Source organism: Lissotriton helveticus, chromosome 3_1 (genome assembly GCF_964261635.1).
Source record: "Lissotriton helveticus chromosome 3_1, aLisHel1.1, whole genome shotgun sequence".
Lineage (NCBI taxonomy): Eukaryota > Metazoa > Chordata > Amphibia > Caudata > Salamandridae > Lissotriton > Lissotriton helveticus.
Genome location: NC_136061.1, coordinates 1855987250 through 1856001123, shown reverse-complemented (window position 1 = coordinate 1856001123; position 13874 = coordinate 1855987250). Strand labels below are relative to the sequence as shown.

The 13874-nt window shown below is 42.9% G+C and overlaps 1 protein-coding gene across 3 annotated transcripts in view; it reads right to left on the bottom strand.

The window, feature by feature from the left end:
* SLC25A22 (solute carrier family 25 member 22) overlaps window positions 1-12279 on the bottom strand; it is a 288778-nt gene extending 276499 nt beyond the window's left edge. Inside the window, exon 1 of one of the 3 annotated variants that reach the window (XM_078682804.1) lies at window positions 12035-12279. In XM_078682804.1, the coding sequence (XP_078538930.1) occupies window positions 12035-12219 (185 nt within the window). In that variant the 5' untranslated portion in view covers window positions 12220-12279. The remainder of the gene's footprint in view (window positions 1-12034) is intronic. The other 2 variants (XM_078682808.1, XM_078682807.1) reach the window with 2 other exon arrangements.
* Between the last annotated feature and the right edge of the window lie 1595 nt (window positions 12280-13874).

Genomic DNA, 13874 nt, shown 5'->3' with positions numbered 1-13874 from the left:
TACGCCACTCCACTCTAAGCGACTCCATTATATGACACTCTCCTCCACTCTATATAACTCCACTCTATAAATGTCTACCACACTTCATGGCACTCTATGACATTTTAGTCCACTGTTCCCTTACACTCCAATATACAACACTCTATTGCACTATACAACACTTTTCTATATGACATAACACTCCACTGTACAAGACCCTACTCCATTTTATTAAAACAGCACGCCAGTACACTCCACTCCCTGCCTCTCTATAACACACCGATACACTCTTTTGTGCTTTCCTCCACACTATGTTACACCCAACTACTCTACAAGATTTTACCTCGCTATACGCTTACTGTACAACAATCCACTCTTCGCTGCTCCACTGTTTCACACAGCACTGTACTCTATGCAACTTCACTCTACAACCTTCTACTACGCTGTATGCCACTCTCTGACACTTTACATCTGTCTGTACCCCTTCACTCCACTGTACAAAACTGTACTATACTGTATGCCACTGTACAACACTATAATCCACTCTACCGTGCTTTAGTCCATTATAGGACACTGTATGCAACCATTTGTATGCCACGGCACCGCACTTTACTCCACTCTGCTCTGACACAGGAGTTCAGTCTACTCCACTATACAACACTCAATGCCATTGTACTCTATAGCACTGTATGCGAATCCACTGTACCACAATCTAGAACACTGTATACCATTCCACAAAAATCAACTAGACCTTATGCCACTCTACTCTAGATAACTTTTCAATTCTGTATGACACCCCACTACACTCTACTGTGCAACACGGTACTCCAATTTATGACACTTTACTCGACTTTATGCTACGCCACTTCTCTCTACTGCACTCCACAACCACTATAGTCTATGACACGCCTTGCCATTCTACACTACCCCACTCCAGTGTGCTCCACACCACTGTACTCCACTCTACCACACTTTATCCCACTGTGGTATACTCCATTCTACGCCAATCCACTGTCCGACCCTCTACTCCACTCTATGCAACTCCACTCTACAACTCTGTAGTACACTCTATGCTACTCTACTCCACTCTATGCTGCTGTACTACACTTTGATGACACACCCCTCAACTTCTCTCTATGATATGTCACTCCACTATGACACGGCACTCCATTCTACGACACTCTCCTCCCCTGTACTCTTTGACACTCTACTTCACTCTACTCCACTCTATGGCAGTCTACGACACCCTACTCTACTGTTAGACACGCTATTCCACTGTACAACCCGCTGCTCCAGTCTACAATACTTAAATCCACTATATCAGACACCATGCCACTACACTTTATAACACTTTACTACACTATACAATACACTTCTACACTCTAATTGATTCTAATCTACTCGATGACAACAAACTTTACAACACTCTCCTCCACTCTACTGTACGATACTCCACTTCACTTGCGACACTGGAGTCTACTATTTGAAATACATTCTTATTTTAAAAAAATTAAAAACATTGAAATTCAATGAAAAAATACAGGTTAAAGTTTAGTTAAGAAATCTTATTTATCCTATACAAACAAAGTTTAAACTACACAAATTGTAACACTTCTAAAGTTATAACTTTCATTTACAATGTATCCGCCAGCTTCTGTGGAAGAGTTGTGGCGCAGCGTCCAGGGCGGCTGACTCCGGAACATCGGGGCTCACGGTTCGATCCCCAGTGCCGGCAGCAGGTTAGCACAGCATCATGTAACTCTGGGCATTAGCTCGCTTAATCTTCCCGACGGCCCCTAGTGCCTTGACACCCTTAGGAGTAATTGTTTGCGCTTTACAAATACCGGTATTTCATTTCATTTTTCAAATTATTGTAAGTAGCAGACCTCGTTACACACACTTTTCAGCTTGCTGACCAAATTACACTAACTATAACTATCCACTCTACCATGCACTATGTTGGGACACGTATGAGATAAAGACTCCTGACAGTGATGGAGCTTAAGAACTCTTTAAGTTTATTTGCTGGGAGAACATTTCAAGACTGGCTTTCACTACTGCATGCCCTATTTAGATATTTCTAAATTTTACTCCCATGCCTACACCACACTCAAGTCTTCTCAAGTTGAATATACAGGTCCTTGTACTTAGTTCATTAAGTTTAGGAGTTTGAACATCTCTGTTACAAATCCCATCCATTCTTTTATCTAGTAGACACATTTGAACATGTAGAGCCTTGTGGTGTGCACTGTGCAGTGGTTTGGTTACCCGTCTCTGAAATATGTCACCTCTTACTTATCTTTCTGGCGATAAAACTGAATAGAATACTTCGGAGGAGGCCTCCATACCTGTCTGGAGGGCCTCAGATGAGGTATTCAACACATAATACCACACTCCATGTGTGGAATTCTGAAAATGAAACCGTAATACTAAGAGGTCTCCTGAATCGAAGACAAACTGCAACTGGTGAACCCATTCTTGACACAAAGAGATAACACCACCTCCCATTTTCAGGTGCCCGTACCACTCTACGCATCTCTAGCACATTTCCTGTTCCCCAAAGACTTGTCCTCTCGAGTAGCCAGTTTCAGTCCAGCTAGTTTGATACAACAACATTTAAAGTTATTCCTTAGACACCGGTGGCTATTTGCCAGATTAATCCTGAGTAGCACAGCTGCACACCCATACTCTAGTCCCCATAGATCAGAGGGCGTATTAACCTTGCCAGCCGCCTGCTCTTCGTCTGAAGAGCTAGCTTGGCAAGGAGACACCTGGCACAGAAGCATGTTTGGGTATTCTTGCCTTGCCCTGGGATGCTTTTGTTTAGAGAACATGTTGAGCAGACTGAATGCCCGGTTACCTAGGAACAGGGAAAGGCGATCCTGACCTCTTTGTTTCTGAAACTAAGCAGTACAGGAACTGGATTCACACCGAGGGAAGACCCATTTACTTTCACCAGTGTATTACCAATATTAAAAATTAAATCCAGAGAACTACTCCGAGAAAAAAACGCAAGACTGTATATGAAAAAAAACATACACAACTTTTACATGTGTTTAAATGAAAATAAATTGTTATATACTGGGATATATGGCATATGTCTACAAGTAATTTCACTTTTTGAAATGAACACAATCTGGAGATATATTGGCTCCTGAAATCGGGTTGCAGTAAAAATATTGGGGGGTGAAAGTAGATCGGAAAGAAGTTGTGTCTAAAATGTCTACTAAACAAATAAAATGAAAAAAGTTGTGACTACAAAGAACTGAAAAAAGTGTTGTGCCCCGAACGGCATAAGTAAGTTTACTGGGAGCAGGGGTAAGGGCGCATCCTAAAGGTAAGTGTACTGGGAGCAAAGTCAAGGGGGCAAGAGGTCCCCTCCAGTTAACGAAGACAGGAGCATTTACAGTGAGGTGAAGAAGGGGGCTCAGGACTAATAAGGAGTCTTTAGGATTCGGGAAGGGTAGCATTAAGGAGTAGGTAGGATTCAGGGATTAATAGTGTTGACAGGTAGTAACAGTTTTTAAGGTTCAGGTAAGGGTAGCATTATGGGGCAGTGTGGAGTTTTTAGGGCTCAGGGATGAGCAGCGTAAAAGGTTATTAGGGGGTTTTAGGGTTCATGGAAGGATAGAACTAAGAGAAAGTAAGGGTTATTTTAGGGTTCATGAAGGGTAGCCTTAGGGGTAATAAGGTTTTTTTTATAGAGTTCGGGGAAGTGTGCATACAAGGGTAATAAGTGTTTTTTAAGGTTCAGGAATTGGTAGCATAAGGTAGTTAGGGTAATGGGTTGTTCAGGGTTTTAAGACTTCAGAGATAGGAAGCTTTAAGTGGTTATGAGGGTCTAGTTAGATACGTTTAAGAATGCCTGTCACAAACCCACCTTTTCAAATTCAACATTTTTGGAAAGGTCAATGGTAATAATGGTGGACACAACATCAACCTGACTTTAATGTAGTTGCCATTTTAAAAGTCACCTTTATTATGTACAACCATAAAATCACGCATGCATGCTTTTCAAGCCATTGCAAGAAAGTATCAACTTTAAAAAATGAAGAAAAGAAAAAAAAAGCCCTACACTGTTATTATACCCTGTGAAATTGGGGAGAAGTCTGCCATAACCTCAGCGTTAAGCCACATATGGGTTTAATGTGATATGTGACATCTATGCTCTGCGTGAATGTACAGGTTCATTTTCAATACTAACGTGCCACTTAAAACAGCAAATACTTTCAAATTAATACCGATTAAACTGTATGGTAAGTTCTAGACAGGATTTGGTGGTGAAGGGGAGAAGAAGAGGTTAAATGGAAAGATGGATTCACGTGTTTCACAAATCACAAACAAAGAATAGACAAAAAGAACAGACATGCAGAGTATTCACCTCTTCAAGGTACTCGTGCACTGGCCATTGAGAACTTAAGTTAAAGTTAGAGCAAATATACTTGCGTATCAGCATCCAGAAAGAATGTAAAAATTCTGTGACCCACGAACACCCCTAAACATTAGGTATATGTAAGTCTCCGCGATAGGTTCATTGCAGAAATCACTGGTGCCTGCAGCACCCGCACCCTCCCACTGTGACCTCTGCCTATGATCCTACAGTGCCCAAGGAGAGGGAAACAGACACTCATTGGGGTCTTAATCAGTAATTGATTAATGAAGCATTTAAATCAGGAACCAGTATTAGGGTTACAAACTAGGCTTACTTAAGACCAGCACACAACTTACTAGAGACGAGTCTGGTTGCGACTGACTCTACGCCCTCAGACTCCAGGAGAGTAACATATCGCAGTGCCAGTCCACGGGGGACTGTCACCTTCTGCTTTACGTATAGAGTGAAGCAAGCTTATAGTTACCTCAACACATGACTTCTTTCAAGTGTCATTAAAGCCTGGAAGAGATGGCGATTCACAAGAGACCAGCATCCTCTGAGGGTACTCGACAGGGTGATCTCATGAATCCAGGGCCACGAGAAGAAACCTTCTGACATGAACCGATGTGGACCTTCTGGCGAGACCCAAGCAGGAAGAAGAGAATCTGACCTTGAATGTAGACAGCTTAAGTGAAAGGGGCTTGAAACAATGTGCGTCTCAAATGGTTGGTTGCAGCAGCTCTTTGCGGATCTAGAATAACTCCAATATTGAGCCCAAGAGGTGCTCACTACAGAACACAAGACAAACATGAAATCCTGAGCTGCAGCTAAGGACGGTGGAGAAGCTCCTAAACGTACAACAGCATGAAGAGCTTATGCACGTCCCACTAGAGAGGCATCTTTGCACTCAATGTCTACAAAGAACTAGCAGCTCCTGAGCATGTGAACTTCCACCAACAGAGATAGTGGAAGCAGACACAACAGACTACTAACTCTTTTCTCCATCCCTAGAGAGCTACCAACAAAGTATGAGCGGGAGAAGGTGTGCACTCGAGCTGGTAAAGGCGTGGACATTTGCTGTACTATGCACAAGGAGCCCTGTCGTAGGTGAGGCTCGTGCCTAGCGAGCTGGCTAACTCCCACCAATAGTAGGGATGCAGAGCAAAAGGAATGGTATGGGGTAGCTACAGCTTAAGAACACCCAACACTGACTTTGTACTAATGTATGTAGCACAATTAAAGAAACAGTGGTGTCAACAGTTCCTGTAACGCTTTTTGGAATTGGCAGAACAATCAGAGTTGCTTGGAGGGTGTGCAGGTAACTTGAGTCTACTAAGTATAGTGGATCTGCAGAACCGTGGGATCACCAATTGACTTGTTGACTAACATTTAGTTTGTGTCATTATTGGGAAGTTTAACGTTAACACATACATACGAGGGCCATTGAAATGGATACATATCTTAGAGGGGGATGCTGGGTTTAAATCATGTGTGTGCGAGGGGGGGGGGGTCACAGCAGAATCACCAAACATCACCCAGAACCTGGAGTAGTAAGGGATTTAGACGCCACCCTAATCACCACCTCCCAACCTATTGCATTCCTACAGAATAGAATAGTTACGTCATCACACTGGCCTTAACTTTGCAGGTGTGGCAGTGTTTTGCCCAGGTTACAATGCGCTGGATGAATCTGAGAGATCACAGAGTAAAGCAACAACTTAACCCTACTATACACTTACGGCAGCCATACCGCAGCCATCACACTAACAACACTAGAGTGTGGATATAGTCACAACATGACACCACTATACCCCCCCATTGTCAAGAAGGCAATAATACCAGACTTATGAGTCTATGGCTATGGTCTGCGTACACCTGTAGGCATCAAAGCAGAAGTAACAGTTTATTTTGAGTCTCAAAACTGAACCATATCACACCCACATTGCGTAGCCATAGAAAATATTCATAGAAAATACCCAGAAGAACCAAAACAGTAATAATGCTAGAGTGTGACGAGACACACAGCAAGACATTTGCTATGTTGTTGCCCCGTTCTCGACCAACAAAGAAGACTCTTGCTAAAACCGCTTTTTTGGCCGAGGGAGTTCGTACATGTGCACAGACAGAATTAATTTGCTTTAATACCAGTTCAACTGGGGTCCTGGCGAGATGCGCCAAATTTGTGAAAATTCTAAAACAACATCTAACGCAATTAAAGGCCACAGCACTCTTCCAGAAACGTCAGACCTCAATTACATCAGTTGATATGCTCACTGGGCCGCCCATGCAATAGCAGGTTTATCACTAAGGGCCATATGTATGAACACATTTTCCCATAGACACAGAATGGTTAAAATCATTTGATACATCTGGCCCTAAGATCTGTACTGTGAGAATTGCGCCTCCTGAATAGCCTGTGTGTTTCCTAATAGTTTTTAATGTTCATAGTATGAATTTTATAGTTTTTCGAAATATGCACTTTGGATTTTAGCTTGTTTTCCTTTTATTATGGTAGGTGGTTGTAAGGGCTTAGTAACAAAGCAGTAAAGAGCTACTATTACTATTATTAAATAAAACAACGCAAAAAGCACTTTATATGGCAAGAAAAGTGTATGAAATTTAGAAATGCCTTATATGAAGATCGGACTGTGTTTACCCTGTTCATCTCCACACTTTGTATCTACCCCTAGACAAGGGAGGTACCAGGTTAGTATGTAGGAGGAAATTAGTGTGAGGTTTAGATAGCACAGTGCACTTTATATTCCTCGCCAACCAGGCAGTGTTCACTTTGTATATTTTGCACCTGGTATCAACTTCTTATTTTTGCACATTGAATTCCATCCTGTGGTAGTTTTAGATAACACAATGCACTTACAAACCAGGCCAGAGTATATATTCACTGCTTAGTTTTTACTGTGAATCTACTTATCACCTTAGCATATCCAGTCAGGGGTGGGGGTATTTAGTAAGATATCTACTTTTCCATAGGGTAAGGTGCTAAATAAATCTACTTGTCCTGTAACAAAATCCACTTGGCCCTTTTGTGCCATGTAATGCAGTGACAAATTATGGCAGCAATCTCATTATTTAAGAGCTCTGAAATAGCCTCTCTGATTTTGCCAGGGCTCCTTCCATAGTAGGGTTTGAATACTAGCAATTCACATATATTGCCATGTTTCCGCAGATCTACATACTGGGACTGAAGGTAATGGTAAGCAACAGTTACAGGGTTGAAATGCCCTTTTGAGTCTGTGCAAACCTACTAACTTGCATGTTTTAAGGGTTTTCAACAACTCTTCTCTAATCCTTTCCAATACTGAGAAAGGTTGGAAATCTACTCCTAACAATGGCAGACATAAAATTTCTTTCAGGGTTGGGAAAAAAGTGGTTGGAGGAAAAGTGAACTTGCAAACACTCAGATTTTCGCATGAGCAAATCTACACCTGCATATTTGCTTATGCTAAAATGTAGTTCACAAATATTTTCTAGGAGTACTATTTCTTGGCGTACTTCTGTAAAGTCTTGTGAATTCACGAAAGCCATATATCTGCACTTGTGTGTCTTAGCCCGGGCTGCTGCAGGCTAGGCAGGGGCAGTGCCTGAACTTTTATCTCCGGCACACCTGAGTTTTTTACAGGCCTTTAAAGACTATTTGCATATTTACATACCTTTGTAAACTGGTTACTGAGTCTTCGTTTTTTTCCCAGTATCCCCTGCCCCCACTCTGCCTATTCCATACATTTGGATTTTATATTTACTGCCATAGTGCGAGAATGCATTTCATGAAAAGGAATATAAAGTAGGGTTGCCAAAAGAAACATGCCAGCCATGTGTTGTATAAAGAGCCTGCAAAGACCTCGTCTTGACACTAAATAGGGTTATAAATAAAAAAAGTATGTATTCGTTTGTAATGTGACTTTTCTGTCTTTGTTCCCTTTAATTATCAGTCATGGTTCATTCAAGCAGCCCTACAACACAATTAAAAGTGCTTTCTATTCATATTTGCTGTTCGAAGAATGCAAAGATAAGTGCTGAAAATATGGCTTTAGGTGTTTATTTTTGTACCGTCTGGGACATCAAAATAATGAGCTGACAACCCTAATCACAAGATTGGAAAGTTTGTTGCAGGATCAGCACATTATTTAATTCCTCCACCCTCGATCCCTGATTAATGCCATAATAGCAGGGCTTTAAGTAGGCTGGGTCCTGCCGGTGCTCAGCACAGCAGTTCTTAAAAGCAGGTGCCAAGACGGGTCCCTATCGGGCTCTTCATTTTCACACTCGGAATGGAAAAAAAAATAACTGCAGCAGTTCACTGTTTTGATGTAACTTTAATTTTTTTTTGCAGTTCTGTATTGCTAAACTCGAAGTGCTTTACGTGAGCACCAACAAGGACAGCTTCATTTAATTTCTGGTAGGCACGGACGATTAAGTGATTTGCCCAAAAACATAGGATGTTGACCCGACACTGAGACTCAAACCTGCTTCCTCAGATCCAAAGTTGGCAGCTCTAGCCTTTACGCCACAACCTCTTGCGCAAGTACTAAAGCATTTTCAATTTTATATGCAACGAAGCCATAGCTGTATGCATGCAAGAAGCATATTTATCTTATGCAACTAATAATCTTTGACAAAGTCAATAGCCCTGGCTTGTTGCAGGTGTAATGTTACTTATGTGGAGGCAATAACAGAAGCAGCAAAAAAACAGTTGGGCAGCACATTATGCTGTGCACAGATTTTTTGCATAAATGTTTTATGCCATGCCCTCAATTATATTGGCCACGCCCTTCTTTGAGAGGATCCCCCCGCCAGTTTTTTCATCCCACTGAAAGCCCTGCATTATAGCAATAGTTTAACTTATATCTGAAACCCTACGCCGTTGTCAATAACATGCTGAGTTACTTCAAGTGTCTGGGAATGCACCCAGCATTCAGAAAACTCACTCCTCATTTTCACCCTTCACTTTCATGCTCACAGCAATCACAATGACTCACACTGATCACCATGCACTCGCACCATTCACCCGCTCACCCTGCACTCACAACGCACTTTAGCTGTTCCCCATACCACCCTGCACTCATGTGCCACTTCACTCACCTGTCCCCCTCACTGCTCAATCTGCAATTTCACTCAAACAAACCCATCACTAACCATGCATTTATTCATCCCACTCTGCACTTACATCCGCACCCAAATTCATACGGTCACCTCACTTACCCTGCATTCTCTCCTCTCACCCTACTCTCATACTGTCGCATCGCTCACTGTGCACTCATATGGGCACTCCTGCCACCCTGCTACAAAGAACGTGTACCATGCAGATCACAGAACTGAGGGGCATATTAGCCACAACTTGTGAAAAATATCGCAAACCGTGCTTAGCATGATTTTTTTTATCGCCTCCTATCGCTGGATTTTATCGCAAGGATAACGCAGTATTACCAACGTTTATCTCCACAGAGATAAAATATCCAGCGATAGCAGCGAATCCCATCAATAACGTGAGATTTCCAGGGATAAAATTCCTATCGCTAAGGAAAATCTCGCTAATAGGCAGGTGGGGACTTAGCCATAGAATCCACCTCCCATTGACTATAATGGCTAAGTCAGGTTCTTACCAGGTGTTAAATCCTGGCACTAATCGCGGTTAGCGTGTTTTTTTTATCGCATCGCGGGTATTGCTAATAGGCGATAGCTGTGTTAGCGACTGCTTTCAGTCGCTACCAGTTTGGGTATGCCCACTTTGCATGTCATTAGCGATAAATATCGCTGACATGCAAAGAGGCCCCAAACCATCGCCTAGAAGCTGTCGCTAACTGTTGTTAGCGACAGTTGGTAATAGAGTGATAAAAAAATCACTGCTTTGTCGGCAAAAAGTGCCGCTAAAGCGGCGATAACGTCCTTGCTAATATGCCCCTGAGTGTGAGTAAACTATGAGTAGTGCTATAAAAAATGAAATGTTTGTAAGAAAGGTGCTATAGAGAGATGAGGTGCATTCTTGGTGAGTGGTAGTGAGGGAATTCATGGAGGATAAAATGGGGGAGGGGCACCATCGTGTGCGACCAGTACTAGGGCCAGACCCGGCTGGGATAGTTAGCCTCCCACCCACCCCCCTCCCCGAAGTTCGGGTCTAGTTGCGCCCCTGACCTGAAGTGATTAAATCTGAAGTGACCTCTACAAGAAAACACATTTAAAATGTATACTGATTTTCCCCATCCGCCTTCTCCCTTGCATGAAATCTGCCCACAAAAAGTCTCTCGTTGTGTAAATAAAAACGCATAAAGTAAAGCAAATATGCACCCAGAACCTAAAAAGAAAGTGGCTTGCAAGGAGGTAGGCGATAGGTATTCTTATTTCTGCATGGATGGCAATAACTTACTGATTTACAAAAAATGTAGCCTTGCAGTATAACAATAAAATCCGATCCTTATTTAGTGTTTGCTGCACACGTGCGTGGCTTCGTCATAGCACCTTAGACTGCAGTTATCACTGCTGTCCAAATAAATAGCACGCACTTTGTCGACACTGCAACCTTCAGAATGACCTCTATAGCGGGTGCTCTGACCCACTCAGCTACATTTCCTGCACATGGGAAAAGATCCGCGGCATGGATTATACGATGGTGGGAACATATCTGTTTCACCAAAAACAAAAAGGTATAGAAAAATATATTTAATAAAATACAGTAATGAATAAAAAAAAAAAAAAAAAGGAATCGAGGGATGTGGATTCCTGGGAGCACCGCCCCCACCCCTTCCCCCGCCGCCGATTTAAGAAGAAAGTGACCAATGTCCGGTCCGTTTGCAGCAGCTCTTTAAAGGGGCTGTGTAGTAAATGCGCCTCTCTGTTCGTGAAGCACACAGGAATCCCCCGACGCACAAGACCTGATCTATTACCTCTAAAAGACCCGAGACCGAGGACCAGAGAGCTCCGGGGGACCCCACCCGCCTTCCTGTCAGGTGCACTGGAAGACCCGTGCCGCCCCGACCCCTGCTCCGGGCATGCGTTCAAAGACAGGAGGCATGGAGAGGAGTCGGTCACCCTGCCGAACGTGTTAAAACTGTGTTCAGCACCACGTGTTCATATGTTATACCTGTTAATTTCATTCTCCTAAAACGACCAGTACGTTTCCATCACTGCCAAATTGGTCACACTTGTGCATCTCAAAATATTCTTCTGAGCCAAGCATCTGCTGCACACACAAAAGAGGATATTCCACGCTGGCTGTGCACGTGATTGGCCCCTCCCAACTCCCCCAGCGACAAAAAATGTAAATACATATCCGCGCATAGTCCGCATACTTAAAGGCATCACTTCTCCTGAACCAGCACGTCCCCTAGCCAACTCGTCTCTTAGGAGGGTGCCGATGGTGGGCTGTCTCAAGGAGGGATGTTGTAGCGGGGGCCGTCAAGACAGAGCATTTCAAAGGCACTGCAGCCTGGCATGGAACAAAAGTTACACCCCCATCCCTTTATCCTTCCGCCAACATCGCGCCCCTCGCCCCGCCCACCAGACCATAAATTGTGACCCTCCCGAAGGCCACAGAAATCAGGTGAACACATCCAGTATTCACGTGTGCATGTTTTAAAGCAGAGGGGGCGATAGATGGGGAGAGCAGTTGCAAACAGAGCCTGCATCCATCCATGCTGGGCCACATGCACACAGTTGTCACGGTGCACTTACGGTAGAGGTCGTGGAAAGGTACCTTTTGCCTTCCGAAGGATGTGCCGGCTGTTGTAGGTCCACCTAGGGTTACGCTCTCTTCTCTTTCTCTCTTCCTTCCTTGCTGACGCCTGGATCCCAGTCCCTCTGCTCGAGCAATGGGAGGCAGAGAGGAGGTGTCTAAGTGTTCTGGAAACACATTTCATTTGAATCAGGGGCAACCCTGCCCCCTGCAGGCGTCCAGCGGTATAGCATCAGCTTAGCCCGACAAACCCTGTGGCGACCGCGGCTGTGCCTACGTCACCGTGAACCGTATGAAATATTCATGACATCGGCTAAAGAGAATCTGAGAGGGAAGCACGTTCCCTTCTCTGGATCTTTAAGAATGGGTTACTCCATCGTATCAAAAGACCAACATGTTATCTTCAAATTCTTCTTACTCAGGAGAAGAAAACAATCCTCTTTTGTTTTTAGGTCAGCTTTCTGTATGACTCATTGTTACCTACGCTTTACACTTTGAGTGGATTTTGACTCCGCTGAGAGGATTACTCTTCGGCCATCCTATTGGCTATTGTTTGATGTTTCATCCCTATGAAGAGCTTGCATTACAATCCACGAGAGGCTAGTTTGAGTGTCTGAAGTACAGTAAATCATAACATTACATTATTTATTTCATAGATGCATTGCATGCCCAAAGCAGTAAATGTTTGATTTCTTCCACTACAGCAGGCTTTTTTTTTTCTTTTAGAGACAGGACTCTAAATCCGGACCAATTGACTTTGCCAACCATTGTTTATACCGGTCTTAGAACCGTAGCCAAACCAGTACTACAATAATTGTTAAAAGTAGCATTCTTAGATCCAGAACAGCCCTCTCTGTAGCGTATCTTCCTGCCTGTGAGGTTCAGGCACCAGAATACTTGAAAAGCATTTATTGTACTGAAATTGTCAGATTTCTGAAAGAAAACATAATTCGTGTAAAATTTTCTATGAAAGGGAGGAAATTAAGCCAAAGATTTCTGCTCCGTATTTTGAGATTTCCTCCCAAAATTGAAGGATTTATCAATTACCAATAAACTCAGGATCATATTCAAAATGCAAATGTGCTGTTTTGCTTGTGAATACAACACTGACTCAAGCAGTTTATGCAATTCAGTCACAGATGGATTTTGGGTAAACAAGGAAGTAATTTTGTTTTCTGGCAAATAACTCAGTTTAGCCTGATTTTAGTTTGTAATAAAATAATAACTCATCTAAACGTTAAATTCGGTATCAGCCTCAGAGGACCTTGAAGTCCTAAAACCACTTTTTAATGGGGGATTTAGCAGCTGGCGGGTGTGCCTCTATACCACTGGCTTGGCAGGCCCTACATTCGTGAATCCAGGAATGATTTACCTGCCAAATTCAGAGTTCGTAGCCTTGCAAGCAGTGCATTTTGCCCAAACACTACAGGAACACTTTTGAGACACAGTAATACTGATCATGCCGCCACATCTAGTTGACATGTTTGGCAATTTTTGTTATTCAGAATCAACCCTCCCCTTCCCCCTCCCCCTCCCCCAGCAAGTTTTCATTTATTAAAAACAAATCAGGAATGTCCCTGCATGCTGAAATATTTCTCTCCATGGTTGGGAACATTATTTGTTTTGTACTCAGTGTGACTGCAATAATTTGCACAGTTGTGGGCAGTTACTCTGGAGTATCACAAAAAAGTACAGGAATGGCATAATCTAGAACTCATTGATGATGAAGGACACACATATGTCAAAACCGAACATCCAATCACTCCGACAATTTATTTCTTACCAAAAATAGAAAAGAATCTGAAACATCCCCCTGTTCGTCCAATCATAAGTTCTATT